Raw genomic sequence first — 27,962 nt, 5'->3', positions numbered from 1 at the left:
TCTCTCAGAAAATCATGAAGATCTCTATACCCAGAATGCTAACCTAATATCTGTGGAGTTGCCAGTTGTGGTGGTGAACGGCAAGGAAGATGCACATGAGGTGGAAGAAGATCTCACCAAGAGGGTCAGTCAGTTAACCACTAGTACTGTGGAGAGTGTAGAGATTACAATTAAAAGCTCTGAAAAGATAGAAGAGACCCTGTCCCCTGAAGGGTCACCTTCCAAATCCCCATCAAAGAAGAAGAAGAAATTCCGCACCCCATCTTTTCTGAAAAAGAGTAAAAAGAAGGAGAAAGTAGAAGCGTAAGTGCAGTTCTGTTGTGAGGAGACATTGCACATTTTAAACGTTTAAGTTGACCATTAACAGCGTAGTGTTAGGGGTGTGCAGTAACTGGACTTTTAACCTAAACAAAAAGGAACTGGAAGAGGTTTTGCTTTAAAAAAACCAACCAAACAAACAAAAAAACCTTTTCAAGTTAATTGAAAATTAATTCATCTCTCACTTAACTGTGTCCAAAATTGCTATGAGGGTTGGAAACATTCATTAGTTTCATGTAGAACGACACTGGCAGGTGCTCAATTACCATCATAGCAAGATCGAAAACCATCACAGTATGCAGCAGCAAGTTCTGCTTCGAGTATTTTGCAGACCTTAAGCTTTTCAGTACAGTTAAAGTCTTTATTAAAATTACCGTTGAGTGATCATACGACTTTTTAAAACTGCTGTCTCATTTGGTAACCAGATCATACATTTTTGTATTGTGATTTTGACCATATATTTTATGTTTCTGTACCCCTGTTTGAGTGGGTGCATATTAACAGCACACCTTAAATCTTTTTTAAGATTAGATCATATAGAAATATTATACACTGGCACATAATATTAGGGAAAAAACTGTGTAAGAGAAAGTTTATTTGGAATTATACAAAATGTCTAAAGAATTCCATTCTTCAATAACTTTTTTGCCAAATATTTCATTTTAGTAAAATATAATTTTTGAAGACTTCTTTTTTTATTCAATCAGTTGGGGGGGGAAACCCTTATTTTTCAAGAAGGGGGATTTTATACACTTAACATTGATAATTTAGTTTAACTGGCAAAACAAAAAGATTTTTATATGTTCAAATGTTTGTATACCATTCAGTATAAAGGTATTATAAGCATGTGAACCAAGCATTTAATAGTAGAGTGTATTTAAGAATGCTTGGTTTAGAGTATACTTAAATATAATTCAGGAATCCAGGGACTTAGAAATCAAAAGATAAAAGCATATAAAATTGAACTGGATTCATGTTTAAAAATTACTTGTGGGGTTTTTTTTTTCTCTTGTGGTATTGCTAATGAATGAAGAAAAATAATCTCTTAACATAACCAAATGAAGGAAACAAAACTGTTAAAAGGGAAAGTGAAATAGTAAGAAAATAGGAGGAGACAAAGAAAGTAAAAGTCTGGTTATTTTTTTTAAATATATGATATGGATTGTGGAATATTTTTATTAAATCAGCAAAGTGACATTTCCATATTAGACGTTTTAAATAATTTGTATGGATTCATACAGAGTGCAACACTTTGGTTTTTTCTTCACTTTCATTTGAGTTGTAAAAGGGTCTCATGAATCTGTGTTGTCCTTTGGATGAACCCAGAGCAAATCAGAGCCTAGTGCCATGGGTAAGGGTGGTACTGCCACTTACTCATTTTTACTGATATTGTCATTTTAGTACTTTTACTGTATTGTAAATACAAACTAAACATAGAAATTAACATAGGCTTTTCTTCGCTGTGTCAAATTGTCTGTAAATCAGTCATCGCAATAGGAAGTACATTTTAAAGATCCATGTGATTCCCAAATTGCCAGTTGAAATATTATACAATATATAATTGTTAAATATGGCTGGAGAGTGGTTTGGCATGCAAAAATGTTGACTATAGCATGTTTGGGGGCTGGTTAGCTTTGACCGTGTAAGTGTGATAATGCAATGTTGGAATGGATCCTGGAAACAATTTTCTAGCTATCACTAAATACTGGAATCAGTGTTTTTAATCATAGTGGAAACTTTCAGTTGCTTACTTTGTTTTTTATGTTCTACATTATTTGTGTTGTATTACAACATATGTAGAAACAGTAACCTGTGAACTACGCTTTTCATAACTTTTTTAAAAATATATCTAAATGAATGCAATGTGCATAAATATTTTTTAAAATGCAACCGTGAACTATTTGCACCTTTTGCTAATGCCTCTATTTACTTGCTTTGGCATAAAGAATGAGCCAGCCAACTCTTGTGTCCTGTGGAAAATATATAAATGTTATCTGAAATTGCTCATAGATGTAATGCTAATTAATGTTAAATCACAAATAAACAGTATTTTAAATAGACGGATTTTTGTATAGCAGCCTTTTGTTTAATACAGTGCTCTTAACATGTCTCGTTTGCAGAAAAGGTGTTTTGATTATGCACGTAACTTCTCAAGAATTTATTCTGAAGGTGGCTTCTTGCTGGTGCTTCTTCTGAAAGCTATGCCAGAAAATAGTCTGATCTTATTAGAGAACAGTTGTTTTCTCTGTCACAGATCCTGGAGATGAAAGAGGACAGGCCCGTGGTAAAATACACGGCGTTGTCAGGCAGTTGTTTTGAACCTCAGTTGAGTTTGTGCTGCAGGCTTTCCTCTCCTAGGGCATGCTTCCCCATCTTCTTGGTCTGTGTCTTTTGCTCTGCAGCATGGGTTTACGTGTGATGGCCTGAGACATAGGACTCAGGTGGTTTAAGTGCTGTGTAAGTACAGAGCAGGGAAATAGCTTGAATTACCTTTTTTTTCATTTTATTAATGAAAACAAAGGGGGCTTTTGTAGGGAAGGCTTTTAATGCAAAGTTATTTGAAGACATCTGTGTCATGCCCTGCCAGCATATGGTATACCTCAGAGTCTCTGAGCCTGCAGAAGTTGCAGTGTTATGTTTTTATAGCTATATCAACTCTGTGAGATGTCTTTAAGGACTTCAACAAATGTTTATTTTCATTGTCCTTCCACAAATCAGCCTTTTGTTTCTGTTTACAAGAAGGTCAAAATCCAGCCCTCGAAGTCCAGTGACGGTTTCATGAACTCGGTCCCTGTGTGGGAGGATAATTTTGGTTCAGCATTTTAAATAAATCTTAACCAAGATTCAAGTAATTTTCTTACTGTCATTTGTCTCCAGGAGCACCTACAGTCCTGCTTAGTGCTGCACTAATGTGAAAGTAGACACTATATCAACACGGAGCAGCTTACACTGTAAGGCTAAGTGCATCTGTTGTTCTCTTCTTTGAACTCTATTCCCAAGAGTCTACAAACCACAGCAGACCCTTCATTTTCACTTAGATATTACTCTTTCACAGTGTTACAAGAAGGATCTGAGATTCTGCAAGCCAAAGCATGGAAATAAAGTAGATGTTTGTAACAGGCATAACATACATTAAGGCTTAAATCTTGGGAAGTAGGAGCACTTGGAAGGACAAGCTTCAAAACAGATCACTGACACAATAGGAAATAGTTATTACCATTAGGATGCTTAACCCAAGAAAGAGCAATACAGAGAAGCAGCAGTGTATGCGATGAGGAATTACATGCAAGCTAGCACCTAAGAACCTTCTAAAGGAAAACAAAGGATTTGTAAAGTTGTGCATCTTTCTAACTGACTTTTGTCTATGTACGGCAATACTGAAATCTGTATTGCGGTCTGGGTGATCACCTGCCGGCTTCTTTTACAGACTCTCACCTGTTCTGGAGATGAGTCTTACATATCAAAACAGATTTTTCTTGATTTGCAAAAATTGCAGAATGATGTATACTTTAGATCAGGCTTTGGATGCTGCGAGGCAACAGGATACTGTCATGGTAAGGGCTGTAATAGGCCATTTTGACCAATATTTTCCTGCCTTGCCAGTTGAGTTATTGTACATTCTTGAGCACGTAGCATAAATTGCTGTTTTATTGGGTGCTCAGTAGTTGAGGATTTTCTATCTTCTGGATGTCCAGTTTGCAAATCGGTTGAGCTTTCACTGTTTCAGCCTGTGGAAACTTCTCAAATACAATGTACTGCTAAGTAGCCAAGGACACGGAGAAAGGGCCGCTGTGTCCCAGACTGCGCACACGGGTCTGGTGGAAACTTCTGATGTGAGCACTGATGTTCCTCCTCTCCCTTCCTGCAAACTGGTGGGGAAATGCATCCCCTCACCCATGGGACTGCTGCGTGGGTTGCTGTTTGTTCTTTCAGAGATCCAGTATGTTAAATGAAGTGGAGGACTCATTGAAAAGCACTAATTAGAAACTGCCTGGCGATGTGCATGCAGGCAGCTGGAGTGCAGTCAGCCTGTCTGTGGGCATTGCCACGTGCGTGGCTCAAATGGTGCGAGCAGCCCGGCAGGGAAGGCCAGGAGGGCATTCGGTGGAGATGGGCGCTTCTGACATTTTAGCTGTCACAGAGCCTGTATAAACTCCTATTTTTAGAGACTTGCAGATTGGCCAAATTTGCGCAGACTCTTAGAGGAATAGGAGAAAGCCCATCCCTAACATAAAGGTTGCTCAGCCCTTTGCCACAATTTCTAATCTCAGTTGCAAAGCCAGCAGCAATTTAGGTTTCTGAGAGAAAAGATTGCCAGAAGGTAATATGGAGAAACTTGTGTTTTTCTACAGCCTTGTTCTTTGGAAGTGTTTGATTACATGAGCTTTACATTTTATGCGTGCCAGCAGTACGTGCAAACACACCCAAGCACTTTTCACTTGGACCAGCACACAGCATGGAAAGTTTCAGTGAAGTTTGATTAACTTGCAAGCAAACAAAACAAAGCCTGATGATGAGAGCCGGAGGGCAAACAAGTTCACACTCTGAAATTGTGGTTCAGAGTCCCAAAGTCAAACACAGCCTTTGAAAGGTGAAAATTCAAGTGGCCTTTAGATGGCATCAGACTTTCACATTTGCTGCCTTTGTTCCCTGCACTCGGAAAGACATTAACAAAGAGCTTTCAAAGAAAGTATTTTGGTGGAGATTTTGTGGGCTTTAGTCCAGTTCCAGTGCAGTGAGGTGAAAGCAGACATCTGGCTGTCGGACTCGTTTTCTTTATTGATTCATTTCAGAATCCAGCAATGGAGCGGGCTTTGTCCAGGAGGCAAGACTCTTCTGCTCCCCTCAATCCTCTCGCACTTTTGCAACTAGCCAAGAATATTTTTTTTTTGTGCTTGTAAACTCACTCGACCGCACGGAAGAATATCCTTATGTTCAATATTTTCTCTCCAGCAGCCTTACCCACAGGCTAGAGGGCTCTCAGCATTTCTGGATAGTTGGGGCAGAAGTGACAGGAGTCCCTGGTGGAAGGTGTGCAGGGGGGACAGGGCTGAGAAGCCGCAGAGCTTCAGATGTCTTGGGGTCAGGGCAGAGCCTTGTTGATCTCCCCCTCGCGTGAGCTGCAGGTGTGTGAATGGAGAACCAGAAGCCTTGGCTGCTGTGTCTCTAGGAAGGTCTACAGTGAAGAAAGCTATTTAAAAGTGTTAGAAAAACCTGGTGCTTTGGAAGTTCAACCACGCCAGTTTGGAGGGTTGTACTAAATTTTCTTAACTCTTTAAAAGGGAATGGCGTGCTTTGCCACTGCCAACCCCTTTGTGTCTGCTTGCTCTTCAGCAGATGAATTCTGCCAAAGGCACACTTGGCATCTTGGTCTCAGTCTCTGAACTGCACATTGTTGGAGGCTGAGGGCAGGGTCTCAGGAAGCATCGCTGCGTGCTCACCCTGTTTTTATGCTTTTCTCCAAGTGTCTTCCCTTCGTCTTTGTGGGAAACAGGGTATTGGGCAAGCTGGACCTTCGTTCTGATTTGCTACAGTTGTTTTTCTGTATTAGTCAAACTTGAGAAGGGAAAGACTTACCTGTTTGTGCTGTTAACTGTTGTGCATGGAAAATCAGAGAAAGGGGGGAGAGGATGGAGATAGATATATATTTTTAAATATATATTATAGATATATAATATAGATATATTATTATATTATATGGTATTATATTATCTCTCTCATATATGGTGGTCAAAGGGACCAGACGCTCTGAATTGTCTCCAAGAGAGAAAAAGACACGTTTGACTTCAAAAAAAGTGGAAGGTGGTATCCGTGTGTTTCTTACTTGAGATCTGCCTGTAAATGAAGCATGTAAAGGAAAACTGATGGCTGGAAGCATTTGCAGCATGTGTTTAGCAGAACTTCCTTTTCAGTCTGTCTTGCCTGACTTTTCTAGTTTCTCCTTCCTATCCCTGGTCAAGGTTTGCACTGGATCAAACTAAGAGAAAATCAAAGGCTTGAGCTCACGAGACAGATGCTGGTGTTTTCCCCTCTAGGATCTTATACTTAGGTGTGACGTTAGCGCATCTGTATTGTGCAGATCCTCAGCTTTAAGCTTTAAATCAAGCTGTGCCATGCCACAGGCCCTAGTGCTGTGGACCGAACAAGGAAAATACATGGTGTTATCCTGCCAGAGTCCCAGGTTGCATTTCACACAGGGTCTGACCGCGCAACAGGGTAAGTGCAGGGGGTCGCTGTCGCGGCCTGCGAAGACGCGTGACCCGGGGGTGGTGCACGCTCGCCGGCATCAGCGGGTGCAGGCACCGCGGAGGTAAAGGCGCCGTTCGCCCCCGCCTGCGGCTGTCCTCCTCTCTCTCCTGCCGAAGCTCTGGCCGGCGTAGGGGAGCGTTGCTCCAGGGGTCCAGCCCAGGTGAGCGGAGGCCGTGCCCCTCTTGGCATTGCATCTCTCTGGCCACCCTGGAGGGCGGCCGAGCCCCGCCTGTGCCCAAAGGGGCCTTGGCAGCCGCCGCTGAGCTCCGTCTGAAGCCAACGCCACTCCTCGCCACGCACGTCCCTTTGCTGCCAGCAGCTCCCGGCTATTGTTTTATTTTAAGGTTAATTATATTAAGTGAAGAGGGAGAGAAGAAAGTTTGGCAGCCAGCAAACGTGGGGTTGAGGTTCGCCGCCCGCCCTGCTGCCCACCCTGCTCCACCAGCCGTGCTGGGCTGCCCAGACTCCATGAGCCACGTGTCAGCCCCGACGGCATCCCCACGGTTCAGAGCAATGGAAACGGGGGCCAAATCCTGCTGCCCGGGCCAGCAAGGCACCCGCCTGGCTGAGGGCTCTCCCAACGCCCATGCTGCAGAGCTGCCCTCTGTTGTGGGTTGGGTTTTTTTTCCCTCCTGTCTTCTCCAACCAAAGTAGTTAAGTGAAAAACGCCTTATCCTTTATAGTTGTGTGAGAACGGCTGCGTATCAACAATGCCAAAGGGGGAAAAAAATCAATTAGGGGCTGAATTGGCTGCTGGCGCGTACACAAAAGCTTCCCACCGCAGTCGCACGGGGCCGGCAGCACGGTGCTTCACCCGCAAGTGTCTCTTCAGACTGACTCCGCTTCATTTTTTCATCATTAAGATGCTGCTGAAGTTTCGGAGGGGGGTTTGTGATTCAAATGCTGGCATTGCAGTCGAGGGCCGGATCCTGAACACCCTCCGCCAGCCCACCGGAGCCAGGGTGTTTGCACCATGGAGCAGAGAGCTGGGCTGAGCTCTGGCTTCACCAGGCAGTGAAGCTCGGTCTTTGGTCTCGTTGTTTAGGAGCTCCAACCTACTCTTGCATTTAAATTTCACTGTGGAAATAGCCATGGTCTGCGCTGAATGACGTTTTGCTGAACTCCCAGGGGAGCTTTTGTTTTGGAGGGCTTTGGGACCGGGGAAAGCGGATGCGTCAGCTTCGGCTGCGTGCACCGGCCATGAGCGCCTTGCCTGGAAATATTTGCTGTAACTGGCGCACGGCTGCCATCGCCGCGCGGGGAAGGGGACGTCCCCTCCCGGCTTTGTGTCCTTGTCTCCCTGCGTTTGGAGGGAGTGTTTCGTGTCAATCCCAGGCGGGACGCCGGAGGGATGCGGGGAGTGACTGATTTGAGAGGTTTCATCCCAGCTGTGCCAGAGCTGCCCGACCCCTCTCCTCCCCCAGCCAGCAGAGTCAGAGGCTGCTGGAAGCCCTTCCCAGGGATCCCCATCTCTCCAGTGGGAGATACCCAGTATCGCCAGTGCCCAAGGATCCTGCACCTTCCTGTCTTGCCCACTACAGTGTCATAATTTCTGGGCGCCTTTCATTTTGCATTTGCAGCGACAGCTTGGTACAACTGCGTGTCTCTGAATGCTGCTGTAGCTTTTGCAAATTTTTAATTTGCGAATGTTATTTGCAAAAACAAAACTTGTGCTCCAGGTTATCAGGACGGTGAGTAGTTAAACTCTGGAAGGAATAACTGAAATGCTTTGGGGTGGTGGTGTTGTCCTGGACACAGCTCTGAGCGGGAGCCTTCTGCTCCCCGGCAGACGCTGCCGGCTGGGGCTGGTTTTGACCTTCAGCACATCAGCTGCTGGCTGCTCTCTGACCTCCTCATCAGGCACAGCTCTCATCCCTCTCCTCCCAAAGGTATGGAAAGTTCAAACGTTGCCTAAAACGAGGTGCTGGAATAAACGGCCTGATTTTTCTCAAAGGTCTGAGCACACTCGCCGATGCCGGGAGAGCCGCAAAAGAGCAAGTTGCTTGTTCAGCCTTTGGCTTGATGCATCAAGAGCCAAATAACCCCTGAGCTGCAGGGTGAAAAGCAGCCCCCAAAACCCAGCAGCGTGGCAACCGGCTGTCACGCTTGAGGACCTCGCAGGGATCAAGTTTCCCGGTGAACATCCCGACAGCCAAGCCCTGTCCCTCTTCTCCGTGCCCCCGCAGGGATGGGGAAGGGGAGGTTGCTGCAGATGGCTGGTTTTCTGTCTCCAGGGTGTTGAGAGCAGCTAATTGACCATTAATGAACGTGCCTTCATGTTAAGGGTCTCTGAGTGTTAATGGCTGTGCAGGGACCTGCCCCTGCGTGTCTCGCAAGCTGGTGCTTGGCGCGATGGCGCTGAGGCTTGGGGACGCTTCAAGCCCCTGTGCCGACAGCCACGCGGTGCGGTAAAGCAGCTGGTGGGACTTCACATCCTTCCTTTTCTCTCTGCCATAACAGCTGAATAACAGACGATCTGCAAACTTTCAAAACTTCATTAAACTCGTATAAACTCCATCCCAAGCTGTGCCTGCCTGTGAATGTAGCTTGCTTTTAAATACTTTTTATAAAGAAATCTAGCTCTAACCTGAGGCAGTGGGATGGGCTTGCCTTGCCGCTGTGCCCTCGCCTGCGTGTCGGAGGCAGTCACCGTGCCCCTCCACGTGCTGAGGTGCCCTCTGCCTACAGGCTCCTTAGGCAGGAAACCCCGCTCCCTTGGACACCAAAGTCCAAACATCAAACTTGAGTAAAGAGAAATTGCAGCCAGTGCATTGAGAAAACTGGAAAATAAATGTATTTAATAAGTGCAGTTGCACGTGCATCAGCCGCACAAGCAATCGCATGGTATCTCCCCCTCAGCAAGACCAGGCACAAGGACTAATTCTTGCCTTTCCCACACTAAAAACCTCCAGCCTGAAGCCCGGATGGACCATGAAATGCAGGACATTTACCTTGCTGCTCCTTGTACACCACCTGCCAGGTGTTTGGGATGGAGAAGGGAAGGCAGTAGTGGCCCGTAAGCCTTTCTCAGGCTTGGTTATCTGACAGCGTCTCCCGGATCTGCAGCACAAGCGACCCGTGCAGAGGGATCTGTGGGCCGAGCGAGAGCCCAGCAGAGCAGGAAGGATAAACGCGGCCCTGACTCTGCCTTATCACCTGGGTGGGGAGCGCGGACGTGTTCCTAGGCAGGTGCTGTGCTGAGGCCTCGGCGATGCTCCAGAGGACCAAAGCCCTGTCGTTTCCTGAGTTCCGTCTTCACTGGATGCCAAAAATGACCTACAGAAGGTGGTGTGACTACGCTGCACCAGCTGCGGTTTATACACAGTGCTTTGCCCTTGGATGTCGGACACTTCCAGCCCCAATTCTTCTTTAGATGGATGGCCAAGACGGAGAAGTTGGCTGTCAAATCCACTCAGCAGAAGGGGAACGTGGGGCAATAACTCCCTTCCCCAAATATCCGCTACCAATTTCTTATTCCAGTGACTTTAAACATCCTTCCCTCTCTAGCAGGTAGTAGCAAAATGTTGTCAGTACTTACTCTTTCCATCTGGCTAGACAACTCTCTCAAACACCAATACCTATAATTACATATATTATGTATATTTGTATATATGTATTACAAATGCTAATTATATCTACAGAGGCATTAAATCATTTACCCTGCCTGGCTTCAGTTCTATTTTAAAATTGGTAAGAGTCAACATTCAACCAGCATTAGGAATACGCTGTATAAATAATTAGAGTTTATTTAGATTTATTCGACAGTGTTTACATCTAATAAGTAATCGCATCCATTTAAGCATTGATCGCCTGGCTGGCACGTCACCTAAACGCGATCGTTCACCCTCAGCTGGAGCAGCTGGTCCTTCCTGGATTTACTTAATGGGACCAACTTCACGAATGGCCTGGAAGAGGCACATTGGGCAGACTTTGCTCTGCCATGGTCTGTGTAATGGGAGAATATTTGGGTATTGGTGTGATTTTTCTCATAACCAGATGGTTTTGGGCTGACTTACTCCATTTGGCTTGATTTCTGCCTCTCCAGTTGCTATATGGTAGTGGACATGCCCCGAATGCCTTCTCGGGACGAGGATGAAGGCTCTATGTCAGCGTTAGCGGGACTGTCCTGCCAGCACCCTCGTGCCTGCCGGTCTGGCGAGGATGCCTGCGGTACCAGCCGCTCGCTGGGCCCTGCGAGCCTTTTACAAACCCTTCAGGAAATAACATCCCCTCATGTAAAATGAGCTTTGTGTGAACAGGGGGGACAAGGGGGAATATTCTGGATTATTTTCTTATGTTGGGCATTTTAGGCTTAAAAGCAAGGTACACATGTGAAAGCCTTCACTTTTCCTTTCAGCCTCTTCCTCTGACTTAACCCATGCGGGCGCTGGCGTGAATGCCACGACGTGCATGCTGCACAGGGTAGTAAGAGGCATCAGATTTGGCTGGAGAGATGAGTGTTTTACACAGGGGATCAGCACCTTTATCTATGTGAAAATAATCTTGTCTGAAGCTTCCACCCACGGAGGGTTCGTGCGCACAGGTCAAAGGCTCCCCTGGAGGGGGCTGGGCCCCCAGCCGGCACCTCCAGCCCCCCTGAACCCCACATCAACATGGCACGGCTCGCTGAGACTCATCATGCACCACCAGTGCCTCTTTGGGGTGGATTTTGGCAAGCCACACATGTTGCATTACCCCCCTGCAAGATCAGGATTCGGCCTTTAATGCCGGTGCTGCCCCCCAGAGCAGGGGAGCGCTGCTGCCCAAAGCAGGGTGACCCCAAGATACGGTCCCTGCTCTCGTTTAGATCTAATCAAGGCTGTCAATACTGCTGATTTACTGGACACTCAGAAAAACCATTTACTCAGAGAAGTCGATATTACAAGAAAGAACCAAAGTGGCGTCTGGGTGAATGGAAACATGGTGCTGCGCTCCCTCGGTGTCCGTATAAATGCCATCTGCACCGCACGCGAAGCAGCACCTGCCTCTGACAGCCCCAGACACCAAGCGGAGGGTGGTAAAGACGTGCACGATACGTATGCAATGCAAAGGCGGGCCAAGTCTGCGGAGGACACAAGCTCGCACAGACTCGTCTCCATGGGTCAATAAATTAGGTGGCTCTTTGAAGTGGCAAGATCACGAAATGCTGTTATGTTTTAACATGAACTTGTGATCTCAAGCATCTTCAATGCTTTGACTTTCATTCCTAACGAAATGAGGGGATGCTGTGAGGGGCAGCTCCGAGCCCTCCTCCCGCTCGGCTGGGCAGGGAACGGATGCTCCTCTCCGGGAGCATCTCTGTGCCCAAGTAGGTGCTTGAAGGAGAGGCTGCAAAGCGTCCCTGCGTGATGATCCCAGCTCTGGCAATCTTTGAGAGAGGAGAAGTGGTTCTTACCATAATTGAATAACTTTGAACAGAAGTCTGAGATCTGCGATAGAGCTGTCAGGGTACAGCCTCGTACTCGGTGCAATTGCCGCCTGGGCACTGTGTGAGCGTGGTGTGATCCTGGACACGCCGGGCTGCAGTGGGACAGCCGGAGAAGCATCAGGGCAGGAGCTGCTGTGCCCAGGTCCCATCACCATTGTCTCTTGGCTGATATGGACTCCGAAGCCAAAGCTTAGCTGCTGCAGGAGGATCACGGGATGTGCTGCCCTCCTTTCCAAGCTGCTCCTGGGCACGGGCAGAGACAGCCAGAACTAACCCATTTTTAGATGGATTTTAAAAGGGCAAACACTTCAGATCCGTCGATCAGCAACAAGTTTTTCCCCCACAAGACAAACCGCAAAGGCTGCTCTGCCTGCCCTAATGCCCAAGTTTCTGTAGCCGACAAGTGGCTTAATATCTGGAAAATTTAGATTAAATAGGGTATATTCCCATAAGGAGAAAGAAGAAGGTCTGCTATGTGCCCGGCGTTCCCCCGTGTCAGCCTGTGCCCAGCATACGAATTAAATAGCTTTTGCCGTGTGAAGCCAGCCGGGCTCTTCAAGGGACGCACACACGTATGCGCCATTTTTGATAGCTGCCTCTAATTTGATAGATGTGATTACGAATTGATTTTAGGATTTGACGTTGTAACTCCCCCAGTCCTAAAGGAATGACCGCACCTCTTAGGTCCCGTGTTGACCGAAGCACTGCCAGGGCTGTGGCCAGGGGCTGGGACGGCCGCTCCTGCGCTCCAGCAGCCGGGAAGGATGCTCCTCCCCACGGCCGGCTGCCTCGCTGGGGAGCTGGGGTCCAGAGCGGGGGTCCAGAGTGGGGGTCCAGAGCCGGGGTCCAGAGCAGGGGTCCAGAACGGGGGTCCAGAGCGGGGGTATGGCGATGCCCGGTGCTGCGCTCGCTGGGCAGCAGGGATAACGTCAAGTTCCCGACAGCTCCTTTCATCCCACTGCTCTTCCCTTGGCGCGGTGTCTACTTTCTGTCTCTGAGAGTTACCTTGCCGGTCTCATTAGCTCTGCGTGCTACTCAAATTCATCCAGCGGCAGTGATCAGAGAGAGCATTTATTGGGGACAGGAAAAATGGGAGTGTGGGTTTATGAGGGTGGGTGAGCGTATACATGGATATGTGGATACCTGTATGTATGCATTGAAACTTTTAGAATTCTCAGCAAAAACACCTTTGCCATTTCCGTTTTCATTTTGTCTTTTCCAGGATTGCTCTCTTCCTCAGCCATCTCTGCTGGGGAAATAAATGTTTGTGCAAATGTCATTTTTTAAAAATAAGAATTTTTTTAAAGCAAGAAGAGTCTGTAGCAGATTTTCCCTGTTACATACATTTAATTTTTATATGTGTATAAAATTGCCCTGGGCAGCAGGGAGCTGCAGTCACAAACTTTCTTTGCTTGGCCTCGCTCTGCAGGGCTCTTACCCGTGGGCTCGGCTTTACCACGGGGCCTTAAACACCTGGTGAACTGATTTGCCGGGTTTCAGCCGTGCCCCTCTTGCTCCCAAAGCCCAGTCCTCTGCCCTTCAGGGAGCACTTACACCTGTGCCAGGCCCGACCCCGGCACCGCCAGCCCGTGTCCGCAGTGGGCCGGGGCAGAGGGCTCGGGTTCGGCGCCTGCTCTGGCTTCTGTCCGAGGGCTGAGCAGCAGCGCGGGGGACGGGGAGGGACAACCCCAGCTTACATAGTTGGGGAGGTTGCTTTTCCAAAAATGTTCTGATTGAAAAAGGCACTGATGTTCCTTCCGACTAGGGAGGAAAGGGTAAGACAGGACTGAGATGATCATCGGATTCATTCACCGGGGCTTGATGGGGTGCTCTTCAATTATTACTACCCACCATGGCTTAAACTTTGCACGGGAGAGCATGCTGCGATCCGGGGTGGCTGGCTGTGTCTCCTGGGCTTGTTTTAAAATATCGCAGAGGATGTGCAGAGAGGCGAAGGGCCTCTTGGCCAGGAGCCTAGCAGACAAGAGCCGCTCTGGCAGTGCTGTCGAACCTCTGCCCGCTCCTGCCTCTGCTCCTGCGCTTGGGAAACAACACCGGGGTGCGACGTGCCGCCGGCCATGGCTCACCTGTACGCTCCCGGTACACAAGAGAAAAATCATTAGGAAGGAGAACGTGCAGTAAGTTACAAACAGCTCCCGGACGCCAGATAAGCGGGAGCGAGGTTGGCTGCGCATCGCCTGCTCTGAAACGTGCTCAGGGCTGCTGCTGCATGGCAGCGGGGGGACCTACCCCCAAACCTGCCCGCCAGCGGGTGCTGCCTCCCACCCCAGGGAGGAGACGCGCACCGCGGGTGCTGGGCGGCTCTTTACCATTACCCACGCAGAGCTTTTGGCGCGGTGGAGCTTTGGAGGAAGCCGGCAAGCATCCCGTGCCCGCCCGCCGAGGGTACAGCTCTGGACAGGCGGCGGAGCCGTGTCCCGCAGACCCTGCGCATCCCGCGGGCTGAGCGCCCGGCCGGTGCTGCCCAGCGAGTCCCGCCGTGCCGGCGGCAGACAGACCCGGACTCCTTTCCCATTTCTGGGTGGGATAAAAAACGCCCACCCCATTGTTTGCGGCCGTCCTCTAGAAGTTTATAAATAAACCCCGTTTCCCTGCTGGCTTTGTGCTTTTCTATTTTGACGCGCCCTTGATTTCCTTCTGTTCCAGAGAGCTTCAAACAAACGACCCCTTTTTTTTGTTGTTGTTTGTTTGCTTCCTCCCAGCTTGTGTCCAAAGAGGCGTCGGTGGCGTCCCCTGCGCCCGGGCGCACCCTGGGTGCCAGGTACCAGGTGCCAGGATGCCGGGTGCCAGGACAGGGTTATCTGACAGTTTCCCATAAATTACCCCGCATTGTAGGTGTGGGCGTTAATGTGCAACTTGGTGACGAAGCAGCCCGTTTCATCACATGCGTGTGGCGTGTTAGCGACGGGAGAAGGATGCTGAGCGGTCCGGGGATGGGATGCGGGAGCCTGGTGCCATCCCAAAGAAGTCTTCCCTCTGCAGGGCGAGGCAGAGCAATTGGGCTCCTGCAGACCCACGCACAGAGCGGGTGACCCACGGGACTCGTTGCTGCGCAGGCAGGACACGCACCCACTGTCCTAAAAATACTCGGGGTGTCCAAAACCAGATGATTCCCCAGTTAATTTTAATGGCGATACTTCATTTCAGAGCGTTTTAAAGCTCACTGCATGCTGGAAATTTGCAGTTCTTTAAAAGCGACTCTGACTAACAGTGTAGTTTGTGCAAATATTTAAGGAACACTAAAATCCACCCATGATCTGTGTAACTGCCTTTCTCTCTGTATCAATGTTGGGGATTGCCCGTTTCTATCTTGTTTTATAATACATGGCTGTATTAGACATGGTCATAAATGCAGGTCTGTGCCCTGGGCCAGTACAAGGAAGGGTGTGTTTTGCTTTTTCAGTGCTTGCATTGCGAGGGCAGGCTAATTTTTAACTCTCTCATTTATTTATAGCATCTGGGTGAAATCTGTCCCCCAGCCAGAGCCTGGGGTGCGAGGGGAGCCGGGGAGGGCAGAGATGCTCTGAGCATCACGGTGCTGCAGAACCAGGGTGAGAAGTTGTGGCTGCGGGATGAAGCTTTCCCTTTTTTGTTCCTTTTTTCTGCTGAAGCCAAGGTCCCAAAAAACACCAAGGGCCCACGTCAGTGTTATGGCTCCTAAGTTAAGGACCTGTTGGGCTTTTAGTCTCCAGCCGGGCAATTCCCAAATGAGAGCAAAGTTGCCATCTCCCACGTATGTGCTCACACTACTAAGGTTAAAAAATAGCAGAGAGAGAAATCTTAAAATATCTTTACACCTGAAATTCAGGAAAAAGAAAAGAAAGCCCAAGAAAAGGGATGAGCTGAGCTGTAACAACACGTGGCCAGCCCCTGAGCTGGCACACAGCAGCCCAGCCCTGGTGACGGTGGGGGCACTTACGGCTTCACCCCGGCTCGCCGCAGTGCAAGCGGGTGTCTCCTGGCATTTGACATTTTCCTTCCTCCTCCCGAAGGCCGAGACGTCCGTCGCTTCGCATCCCGCCCATGTCTGGAGCCACCAGCTCCAAAGGGGAGCAGAATGAGACGGCGAAGTTTCCCCGCTCCGCTGCCTTTGTGTGCAAACCGGGTTTATCTGTATTGTTTGACCAGCGCTGGCAAATTACACCCTGCCTAATGCGTCGTTAGGGAGAGGCAATTAAATACCAACCCAACGAGTATTGCGGCCAGCGTGACTGGGGAGAAACAGCTGCAATCTGCATGGCAGCTGGGAGAGACGGGTGGAAAATATTAACCTTTTTATTTATGTCTTTGCTCTAACCTCCGCCGTGTCTGGCTGCCCAGCTGGGTGAAACCTGCACAGGGCAGGGTTTGGCAGGGAGCGGGCAGGGATGATGCCTGGATCCAGTGAGTTTTCGCTGGTTTGGTTTCAGCCCAAATGGCCGGCGAAGGTCAGCTCATCGACGGCCACAGGACTCTTTGCTTTCGCCCTGCAGCTCCCGTCCCTGCCTTTCTCCGGCGGCTTTCCAGCCATTGCAGCCCTGTGGGCTGCTCCTGCTGGCAGCAGGGTGGCCACATCCTGTACGCCCCCGTACGATTTAGTGCTTCAGCTCGGTTGCCCAGCAAATCAACCCTGGTTTTCTATGGCATCTTCTTCAGCACCCGTGTGCCCCGACTGCTGGCACCGAGCTTGTGCCGGTGCTGTCCCACTGCCAGCTTCCCGTGCCACCCCCAGGTGGGATTTGCTGTCCTCATCCCGCTTCACCCACCATGACCCGCAGCACGTTCACGTCTCCCTCCCTCAGCCTCCAGAACTGAATCACACCAACTGTTTTGAAGACAACGAATCCTGTTGCTAATCCCGGGCACCCCAGTAAATCTCTTTTTCTCCATTCCCCGGAGGCTGTGAGTGCTCCGAGGGATCGGACCGTCTCGCTGCGGGCTGGAGTGTTTTCTCGGTGTTAGACAAATAAATGCAGGTAGTTTTGAACCAGGATCTCTGAGATTGCCTTCCTGCAGGTGCCAAGAGCATTTCTGGGTGGATTTAGAGGGGTACCTTTGCAAACAGCATCTTTAAGCACCGCCAAAGTGATGAAGCAGCCTGGCAGCTGGAGAAGGCAATGGGAGAATTGGTGTCGGAGTCTCATCGCAGCCACGGATTTAAACTGGCTGGCATGGACCGAGTCATCTGCCACCAAGTTCAGCACTCTGAAAGAGCAGATAATTTGTATTCCTCTCTGTCACCGGCTTTCTGAGAGTCAACGCCCGCAGGTTTGTAGAGCGTTTTGTGAGCCCTGAACAAAGGGTGGCCATAGGAGTGCCCGGGAAGGGAAATACCCAACGCAGAGCAGCGAGTCAATAACACGGAGCAGACGTGTTCCTGCTGAAGGTGCTGCCTGGCCGGCCCTGCCAGGGACCCGCAGTCACTCGCTCTTGTCCTGCACCTCGGGCTGGGGGCAGCCAGAGCATTGCAAGGCATTTTAGTTGGTTTTACTCTGCAAGCAGTTTGCTCTTTGGGGGATGCTACAGCATCTGCGGTTCTGGGGGAAACAACAGTCAGAGGCCTGGAGAGAACGGGGAAAGGGTTAAAAGTGCAATGAACAGGTCACACTAATTTTTTTCCTTTACAACCAGCGATTTTTCTAGGCCAAGCAATGCAACAGATCAAACCTCTTCTTCAGACACGTATCTGACAGTGTCATGCAAGAGGTTGTTAGTGGAACCAGAGCAGGTGAGGATTAGTAAATGAGCTGCAAAGTGGGTAATGTGCTGGCCAAGGGGACCGGGGGGCTGGGGATGTCACCCCCCGCTCGGTGGAGCCCGGACCCGCACAAAAGGGGAGTCAGAACTGGCAGAAGCAGGTTTTGCTGCGATATGGTGGGTGTAAGACGCGGGAATCTCAGTCGATTGGAAAGAAATCAGAAGCCATCCGCGTGGCATGGCTGTGGGCGGCAATGCGGGTGCCGCGATGCCGTGACTTGCCAGCGATGCCGGTGCAATGGTCAGCCAGGTCTGGGGCGAAGGCGGGGATGCCGGGCGGGATCAACCTGGGAGGATGCACAATCCCTCTCCTTAGTTACAGTGAGAGGGGGAAGCCCCAGGGAAATACTGGGGAGAGAGAATAGCTTTTAAACCGCAGATAACGTTGGCACACGAACAAATGGGTATTAACTGGTGGGGGCTGCCGGGAGGCTGGGAAACTTGTGACGGGGATTATATGACGTGGCTGCTCAGAATAGCAGGAGTTGGACTAAATGACCCAGCAGATCCCCTCAGGTTTCGCCCTCCCCTTACGACACCAGGTGCTCTGAGTAGCAGCAGGGTTGGTCTATTTGTGGTTGAATATTACGGTGTCAGGCAAGTAAAGATGAGCAAAACTGCATCCAAAGGCTGCTGTGCTTTTTCTTTTCTTGGGATGTGCCAGAAAATCCTCCTGCGTCAGCTCCCAGGGTCAAACCCTGCCTGCCGGTGCCCCACAGAGGCACAGCGAGCCGTGCCGCAGGCCACGGGAGGTGTCGGAGGGAGATGCTGGTGAGAAATGCAGGAAATCATTAGGCAACGGTAATTACACTGCGAGACTTGCGAGTTGTCTCTCGGCGCATCGCTCCCACGCTATCCCAGCAGAGATGGTGGCTGGTGGCACCGGCTGCTCCCGAGGTTCCTCCCGAAGCAGAGCTCCTGCCAAAAGCACTGCCACCTCCGAGGCACGTGCTCCCTTCCCCAGCTGGTCTCCGTCATTGCTGGCACCGCAGCCGGGGGCTGCTTTCCGCTGCCCACCGTGGCCTGGCAGTAGGGCCAAGAGCAGCGTCCTTGTGTCCCCCCGGCCCCCAAAACCACCCCAGCAGCCTGTGCCCGTGGGGCTCCTGCAGCCTTTCCCTGGGCGCTGACCCCTTCTCCTGGCTGCAGGTGAGCAATAACACCAGGTCTGGGCATGACCCCTTTAGCACATGACATTTTTTCTAAAATTTAATTAATTTTTAAAATTAAACCTTTATCCATCCTTTCATCCTTTGAAGGGCAGTGGGTAATTTTTTCGCTATTATTTTGTTGCTACCGTTACTGGAGTCAAGTATCGGCTGTGTCCTGACGGATTTCCCCACCTTAACATCAGCCCCAGCTATTGCAAAGCCCAATTTAGCCACAAAATCCGAGGGAACTAACTTGCCTGTGCATACACCAGGATCTCCTCTTTGTACAGACTGTGCGATGAGTCCAAGCTCTGAAAGCTTTGGCAAAGCAGAAATAAGGTATTGCTGAAGGGAGGGCCCTGGGGAGGGCGAAACCGAGCCCCCGTCCCTCCGAACCCCTGTGCATCATTTCCGCGCGCTCCGTCGTCTTGTGGGAGAATGGCTGGAAACCTCCCAGGACTTTTCTCCTTGTAAAGATGCTGCCTTTCTCTTCCTCTAGGCTTTATTTTCTGCAGCCAGCTCGCCGAGACACGAGACCCAGGGGAGTGAAAGGGAAAAATGAGGCTCCTGAGCAGCTAAAATTTGTGCACGATCCCAGAGATGCATGGTTTCATAGCTGTCAGCGCCTTGGGAAGCCCGTCCTGAGCTAACGCATCAAAACACAGGGCGATCGGGAGGTTATTTGCTATGAAATCAGTTAAAAGGCCAGCTGGGGAGAGGGACACAAGGTATTCGAAAGTGAGAAGAGGCTCAAACTACCATCCATTGGGAGGTGTGGGTCCCTCTTTCCATGCTTTTCCCCCAGTGCATGGGGTTGTCTTAACAGGGCTTGTCTTAACAACCCCTCGGCCCCGGCCCAGAAAGCACAAATCTCAGCAACGTGTTGGATGTCACAGGTATCGAGTTTAACATAAAAACCCAACACCAGAGCATGCAAAATTGCACACTGCGAATATTACAAGTTCTTCCTGCCTGGAGCAACGTCAAACGACCTTCTCTTTATGCGCAAACCTAGACCCAAGGATCAATCGGTGTACTCCTAGGAGTGGAGTAAAGTTTTCAGTTCATCAGCCAGAGAACTAGATCCTCCACTTGGCCCATTTCACCAGGGGCACGCTCTCGGGCCTTTCGCCACGTCCATCCTCCCACCCGCCTCGGCAGATGCCATCCACCCCTCACGGAGCCACCCAGACCCGCTGGGAATATTCAGCAGTGAATCCACCCACCAAGAGATGTGCTTTTTTCTGCTGGCACAACGCGATTTTAGACCATATGTGTGCTTTCCCTTAAGGGTGGGCAAGAAAAAATTCTTTATTATTTTTATATCATCACTGCGTAGCAACTACTGTGAAAGGCCAAGCATGAACGGCAAAGAACTAGTAAGTGCCAAGAAGAGCTTGTGCCAGCTCGCAGCCTCCGAGACAGAAAACTTAAAACTGCAAAGACAGAGAGCAGGGAGGGCAATTAGGAGGCTGGGGGGGGAATAAAAAAATGCTTATCGTAAAAGGAGAGATCATAGCTCAGGTTTGCTTAATGAATGCCGGAGGAGATCGGGAGGCACCACATAGGTAGCTTGTAGGGAGGGATTTCAAAGGAAATGAAATAGAAACTTTAGAGGTGCTAGAAGGACGAAACTGTAAATAATAGCAGCATAAATGGATCTGAGATAAACAGTATGGCTGGGCAAGACAGGAGCAGGCAAGAGGGAACATCAACGCCATTTCTAGCTTAGTTATTTCTCGCAGACAAAAAAAAAATAGCATCAAACAACAGGTCGCAAAGGTGATGCGCCCTCCCCGCTGGCTGCTGTGCCCGCTGCAGCGTGGGGCAGCACCGGATCCCCCCAGCGAAACCTCGGCGCTTCCCGAGCCCCAGCAAGGAGCAGTCAGGACCACTCATGAGCCCAAGGAGCAACCCCACGTGTCAGGGCTGCTGGAGCAGGCTCCCGAAACACTGACGGGTGTCATTCTCCTGGGGCACCTCTAAATCGTTCTGAGCTCTTGTTTAAATTTAGGGAGCAAGTGGGGACGTGGAAGGCCGTTGTAACGATGGCTTCGTAACGGAGGGCTGGATGCGTACCCCCACGCCGGGTCTGCCCAGGTGAGACTCAGGCTCTGACAACATCTCTAAGGAGAGGGACAAGCCTTGGCTGCAAACATCTACCTGCCTCACAGAAGGACGTGTGGCCCTGCTGCAAATCCTGGTCCCATCTCACGCCTCGGGGCCGGGGACAACAGGCGGCAATAGCGGGTGGCAGCCAAGGGCCTGGCGGGAGAGCCTGCAGCCGGTGCTGGGGAGAGTTAGCTTTATTAATCACCGACTCGTGAAGGATGCTCAGGAGCAGAGATACTCACAGGCCGTTCAAATGTTGCCCACAAAACCTCCCAGCTGACTCCTTGCAAAATCTGTGGGTTGAATTGGAAACTTTATTCTAAAAGTTTGAAACAAATCAGGTTAATATCATAGAGGAAATGAAAATAGCAACTTTCCTCCTCTTCTGCCCTTCCTCTTCAAAATGAGGATAGGTGTTTGATGGCCCATGAGGTTTACCTGTGCTTCGAAAAAGTGAAAAAAATAGTGTGATTGGAACATGAAGAAATACATCTTCTTTAAACCTCTCCTCAACTTTTTTCCTTGCCATGAGCCTTTTCCCTTTTTAATTTGAACAAGGGAAATATTTGATCAGTAACGCTGGATTCTTCCCCATAAATAACTCACCGATGGAATGAGTGTTCTCAGGAAAGAGGGAGCGCTGGGAAGTGCCCGAGAGCTGGCTGGTCCCCGACATCTGGAGAAACACTGGTGCTTTGAGGGACCACTGCACCCGCACCTGGGGGCTCGGGACCTGTTTTATGGATGTGCTGTGGGCACACAGGGGACAGAGGCTGGCGGGGAAGCCCAATGCTGGTAACCACTTCTTCCCTGACCTCCTGAAGCCCAAACTTGTTGGCAGCCAGACCAAAGGCTGGGTTTGGCCACCCCATAGAGACCACGCTTTGGACCTGTGATGATGGAGAAGACTTTCAGCAGTGGCCTTAGCAGAATCACTAATTGTTTCCAACAAAGATGGGAAACTGAAAAGATGAAATACAAGATTTCACTGACCTCTGTGCATCGCTCTGTGCTGGCAGATTTCTGTACCCCGATTAAATCGCACCTGGGCGCCCGGGTGAGGAGCCGGGCACCACCTGCGCTCGCCGTCGGGCTGGGGCCACTTGGGTGACCACAAATAGCGATGCTAGTAACACATCTCCTGGGATGGAGCTCATCTGCAAAGCAAGCCCCTACGGCCTGACAACCACGGAGTGCCAAGTCCAGGGGCTGATTTTTTTGCAAACCAGGTTGCAAATGAAAAAATGAGCGCCTGGATATTTGGAAGTGAAAAGGCTGGTATCAGAGCAGGGAAAGAAATGCTGAAAAACAAAATGCTCTTCCTCATAGCCATGCTTCTTAGCAGGGATGGAGGCTTTCTGCTTCCCTGCTGCAACCCACAGCGTGTCCTAGTGAAGGTGGTGGTCTGGGAAGATCCCGACCCACAAGCAGCAGCCGCTGGGGCACTGCTGGGCATCCCGCATGGGCACCCAAAGGGGCTGTGAAGGCTAACGATGCCCACTAGCACTGCTGGAATAACCATCCTGGTAGCAGCAGCAGCAGCAGCTTCTTGGCTCGGGCCTGAGCTCATAAACTTCCTAAAGTCATAAAAGTCGAGCCTTTAGGAGTCACCCAGGATCCATCAGAGATCTGCTCCCCCTCCAGGGTACAACCGCTCCAGACCAGCTCTAGCCCATCACCACCACAACAACTGTGTCCATAAAAAAAAAAAGAAGAGATGTGATAGCCCTCCAAACAATTTTTTAATATGTTGATATCACTCTTGTGCAGTGAGAAATGCCTGCCCTTGGCAGATGGGCAGTGCAATTATCGCCTGGAAAACAGGTTCGTCCTTCCAAAAGGGCAGCAGCAGACTTCTAAAGGCAGGTGAAATTTTATAAAAGGATTACAATGGGATTAGTCAGAAAGGAGAGAGAGCAGGTGCCTCCAGGAGCCTTTGCAGACCGAAATCCAGAGTTGTCCTGGCCCCCTCCCTTTCAAACCTTCTCCAAACCCTGCCAGGTCTGTCCAGGGGGCAATTTACACTGGTGCTGCCACTGGAACAAACTGAACAGATACTACCTTGCAATGTGGGGAAATAGCGGCTCTGAGTGCACGATACCACCAGAACAATGCCAAAATACACCCACCAAAGGGGACTCGCCATTCGTGCTCAGAGCGGTGGCTGTGTTTTTCACTGTTCGGCCCAACAAGGGCACGACACACGCACGAGATACCCACCGCAGAGCGGCGTGGGATGCTCACTCTCTAACCCGGGGGTTTCTCGTGGCAACTCACACTGCCTGGCAGCTTTGCACCTAAACCCACACCTTGGTGTGTTATAGAGCACTGTAAAACAAAAGCTCTCTGACAATCTTACCTCTTACCTGGCCTGATCCCAAAAGGGTGGGGTGGATATTTTTCCCACTTCCACGAGTGTGAATGTGGCAGCAGCACCATGAGCACCCGACCTCCGCACCCCTGGGCCACACTCCCATTGCTGTGCCATGCCGTACTGAGGGCAGCATTTGGCCACAGGCTGCTGATAAAAGGTCCGGGGATCTCCCACGTGGTGAGCAATGCTTTGGCGATGTGCCCAGGCAGTGGCAGCAGTGCTGACGGCGTGGGCAGCAGGGCTGTGCCGGTGGCTTACCCCTGTTCACCCCATCTCCGGTTCTTATGGGTCCACGGGGCTGCACTCAGCCCCTCCACTTTTGTCCGAGAAGCAGCTCCACTACCGCCTTGCAGAGAAAAAATTGACAATAAGACTTCAGCGTGAGCTCAAAGGTTAAACAAAGTAAAAGAGAAGGCAAATAAAGACAGCACGCTCTTAACTGGCTGTATTTAGAGGCTGCCGTGGATGAGGGTGCTGGATGTGCAGAGCTGGTGATACTGCAAAACCTCCTCCATTATCATTCCTTCTGTGATGCCTCTCCGATCTGTCCGTGTGCTTTCCCCTGCCCACCCCTTTTTTTGCAATGTACCTCCCAGCCCACATCCCCTAGAAACCCCATTCCTCCTGAGCCAGTTCCCTTGGAAACCCTGCCCTTGAACCATTCCCTTGGAAATGCTGGTATCTCCCTACCCTATTCCCTAACAAACGCCGTAACCCTCCGCTGTCCCAGGAGCAGACAGGACAGACGAGTGTTCTTGCACCTCCCGGCATCACCAACGGGCGAGAGCCTGAGCTGTGCCTTGCCCTGGGCTGTCTCTGAGTACAAACCTCATGGGACACGGACCGTCCCCATGGGAGGTGTCCAGGCACAGCCTCCAACACTTCTCCACCAAGGACCCAGCCGTGCTCGGGCTGCCAGGATTCAGATGGGAGCTGTGATTTGGGGCTGCTACAGCAAAGCACGAGGACAGCCTGGCCAATTCAGTGTCCTGCCACTGGCAGACAAGGATGGACGCCCAGAGAAAAAATGTTAGAAGAAACAGAGCACCAAAGGGTCCGGGGCACGGTCCCCTCCCAGACAGGAGCTCTGGAGCTGGTACCTGGGGCTCAAAGCTGGGCCAGACCCACCACAGTTCTTGGGGGCATCTGGGACGTCCTGCAGGCTGGCCAGCCACGGCAGAGCTGCTCGAACCCTTCCAGGGCAAGCTGCTTGGGAAGACTTATAATTCAGATCACTTTTCCCTGTGGAAGTAACTTTAAAGAAAAAAAATCTCAGAACTAAGCTAGAAGGGAAGGGAATCAAAATTATGATTATTCTGGCTTCGAACCCTGGGGATGTCACACTGGGAAAAGCAGTACCCGCTACCAACGGCTGAATCAGCACTGATTCGGACAAAGCATTCAAAAAATCCCAGAAGGGCTGCACAGGTGCATGAGGAGGATCAAGAAATGCAGTAGGTAACAGAGGGTGCTGCCGTTGGGCACCAGATCTACAGTGTGAACTCCAGATAACCATACGCATACTCATCTTCTTCTGGGAGAGGGGACGAAATTTTTAAATCATGTGATTTTTAAGCAATCTGATCCTGGCTGCCTCTGCTGCCTTTGACGTGTTTTCAGTAACAACTTCTTGTACTTTAAGCTAAGGTCACAGAAAGCCTTCTCCCCGTTGCTGAGCAGGCAGAAAGATGCCCTCAGTGCTACACCGAGCTCGGCAGCCTCTTGTGCCCGGCTTTCCAGCGGATGCAACCAGGGCTGGTTAGAGCAGAGTCGCATCCCCGGCTCGGTCCCTGCACAATTAGAAAGCCAGAGACTTTCTGCCTGATGTTTTAATGGGACTGTTTGCCGGTGCACACTTGTAAAGCGGGAATCATGTCTTATCTCAGCTAGTTAGTGGAGTTAATAAAAGCCAAGTACATTTTGAGTCCTTTGCTTGCCTGGATGTACTTTATGGCTCAGCCTGGCTCCTACCTCTACCCCCTGCTCTGGTCAGCCCCTGCTCTTCCAGCCGAAATCCTGCTCTTGCGCATGGCCAGACGCCTGCGGGTGCTGAGCACACCCAGCCCAGCAGCGGTGTGGCATCCCACTCCACTTCTGGCACGCCAGGCTCTCACCTCTGCCTTCCCCGCTCTTCTCCAGACCATGTCTAAATCCAGCTGATGCTTCATGCCCCCCCCTTCCTAATTTTCCAGGGACTTCCCATCTCTGGGCACTGCTGGGCCATTCTGTGCCGTCCATCAGCCCATTTCAGGTGGTAGTAAGGGCACTCTGCCAAACGCGGTGATGGGACAAGTCGTGGCATCTTTGATGCGGCAGCAGCCTGGGAAGAATGAGTCGGCCATGTGGTGCTGCCGGCGCGGAGGTGCCACGCGGCCGCAGGAGAGGCCAGGCTGAGCTGCCCGGAGAGCCGGCCCGGCTCCGGCACGTGCCCTGGGAAGGGCGTGTGACCGACAAAATCGTGCAGCCATGCTTCCCAAAAATAGCCTGCCGGCCCCCAGCAATTGGGAGCCGGAGGGACTTCATTGCACGCGCTGCTGTCTGGGGCATCGTCCCCTCTCGGATGATTCAGGTCCCCGTGACTCTGGGCTCCAGGTACCAATTAACTTACTAATGCGACATCTCTTAAACGCCACCGCGACCTCTCTTCTCTCCTTACCTCCAGCCAGTGCTGGCCCCTGCAAGGCTGGTGAGCCCGGCGAGGCCCATGGAGCCCCACAGTGGCCAGGCTCCCCAACCAGCAGGTCCCTGCTCCCCAACACATCTCTGGGGTGATGCTTCACCCTGGCCGCTCCCGCAGGGCTCCTCGGCAGATCCAGACCAACCTGACCGGCCGGGCAGGAGCAGGGTTTCGCACCGCCGGCATAGCACCGTGGCTCAGGCGTTGCCGCCGCGGGTGGAAGCAGAGCAGGGAGGGTGTCGGAGGGCACCTGCTGCCAGCCCAGTGCCAGCGGGGTCCCCTCCTGCTGCCCCCCCAAAACTCACGGAACCGAGATAGCAGATGGCTTGCGAAAGTGCGAAGACTCACCCTCCTCTACCTCCTCCTCCTCCTCAGCCCAGGTCAGGTCCTGCGCTCTCTCCCCGGGGCGCAGGCACTCTTTCTCCACCTGCCTGGCTGCAAAACAAGGGGAAATATAAGGATACGCCCCAGGCACGGTGTGCCCGGCCCTGACCCCGGGTCTGCAGGGATGGACACGGGGGGGTGGGGGAGGCTGGTGCACCCCCTGCCCGCTCTCCAGCTTTGGTTTGCTTTGTAAAAAAAATCATTTATTAATTGCTGTTGGGGACTGAACCCAGAGAGGGCTTTCTGGGGGGCACTGCTCAAAAAAGGAGGAGTAATTTTATGTTAAACCACTTGTGCTTCGTCGGGAGCTCCGCTGGAGCTAGGGGCTGCGCCTCCAGGGCTGGGCGTAGCAGAGGCCCCCCAGCCCGCCTGTCACCCCGCGTCCCGGAACAGGGAGGGACCCTCGGGCAGCGGCGGGAGGTGACACGGGGTGACCAGGGGCACCGCGGGCCCGGCTGTGCCTCTGTGCCCCGGGTGCAGCGGGGCCCCCACCGCCACACTGGCACAGCCAGCGCCAGGCCACCATCCCCGGGGCCGCGGTGCCACCACCGCCGGCGCCACGGCCCCCTCGGTTCCAATCGCTTGCCGCTGGGGCGGTGCAGGGCATCCCGGGGCTGCGCTGGGGGGACCCGCCGGTCCCCCCAACCGGGACAAGCCCGCCCCAGCCCCGCCGGCCGCTCCCCACGCCCCCGGCGCGCCGAGAGCCGCGCAGCCGCCGGCGCTCGCACTCCGCAGGCGCGGCCGGGCCGGGCCGCCCCGCCGGGGCGCGGGGGGGGCGGGACGGCGGCGGCGGCCCGTGGGGCGACAGAGCGCCGGGGCGGGCGGCGGCGGCAGCGCTAGGACCGCGGCGGCCGCCGGGCTCGCCAGCAGACGGACAGACGGACAGGCGCGCACGCAGCGCCGCACAGGCAGGCGGCGGCGCGGCGGGGCATGGGGAAGCGCGGCCGGCCGCGGAGGGAGCCGCGGGGCGCGGGGGCGGCCGGCGGGGCCCGGTGCCCCCTCGGGGACATCTGCAACACGAGCCCCGCGGCGGGCATGGACACCTTCCTCTACAACGTGCAGGTGCTGCTGGAGGCCGCCAGCTACCTGGAGCGGATCGAGAAGGAGAATAAAAGTAAGTGCGGGCTTGCGGCCGTGGCCGCGCGTGTGCGTGACCGGCGGGGGGACGCGGGGGGGGGGAATAATAACCCAAACTTTTGGCTGCCTGCAGGGGCCGGGGCACAGCGACAAAGAGCACCGGGGCCGGCCTCCCCCCCGCGCGGCGGAGGCACGCGTGGGACCCCCCCTCCGCGACCACGGAGGCCGGGCCCGGGGGGAAAGTTTGGGAGGGAGAGCGGAGCGGGACGGCGCGCGGGGGCCGCATCTCCGCGTCTCGGGGAGGGCGGGCTCGGCGGGGCGGGGGGCGCGGAGCGGGGCCGGGGGGGCGGCGGGCCCCGCGCGGAGCCGGAGCCGGTGGCGGAGCCGGAGCGGCGGGGGAGGAGGCGGTGACACGTCCCCGCTCCCCCCGCCGGGGCA

General features: G+C 52.0%; 2 protein-coding genes across 11 annotated transcripts in view; both read left to right on the top strand.

The window, feature by feature from the left end:
* Window positions 1-2,378, top strand: part of ADD3 (adducin 3) — a 101,702-nt gene extending 99,324 nt beyond the window's left edge. For all 8 annotated transcript variants that reach the window (XM_075504575.1, XM_075504571.1, XM_075504577.1 and 5 more), the window contains one exon: window positions 9-2,378. In XM_075504575.1, coding sequence (XP_075360690.1) covers window positions 9-307 — 299 coding nt within the window. In that variant the 3' untranslated portion in view covers window positions 308-2,378. The remainder of the gene's footprint in view (window positions 1-8) is intronic.
* A 24,869-nt stretch (window positions 2,379-27,247) lies between these two features.
* Window positions 27,248-27,962, top strand: part of MXI1 (MAX interactor 1, dimerization protein) — a 58,059-nt gene continuing 57,344 nt past the window's right edge. The window contains exon 1 of one of the 3 annotated variants that reach the window (XM_075504580.1): window positions 27,248-27,561. In XM_075504580.1, coding sequence (XP_075360695.1) covers window positions 27,378-27,561 — 184 coding nt within the window. In that variant the 5' untranslated portion in view covers window positions 27,248-27,377. The remainder of the gene's footprint in view (window positions 27,562-27,962) is intronic. The other 2 variants (XM_075504582.1, XM_075504581.1) reach the window with 2 other exon arrangements.

This window comes from Mycteria americana, chromosome 6 (genome assembly GCF_035582795.1).
Source record: "Mycteria americana isolate JAX WOST 10 ecotype Jacksonville Zoo and Gardens chromosome 6, USCA_MyAme_1.0, whole genome shotgun sequence".
NCBI classification, from domain to species: domain Eukaryota; kingdom Metazoa; phylum Chordata; class Aves; order Ciconiiformes; family Ciconiidae; genus Mycteria; species Mycteria americana.
The sequence above is the reverse complement of the archived record's forward strand: the minus strand, read 5'-3'. Positions and strand labels throughout refer to the sequence as shown.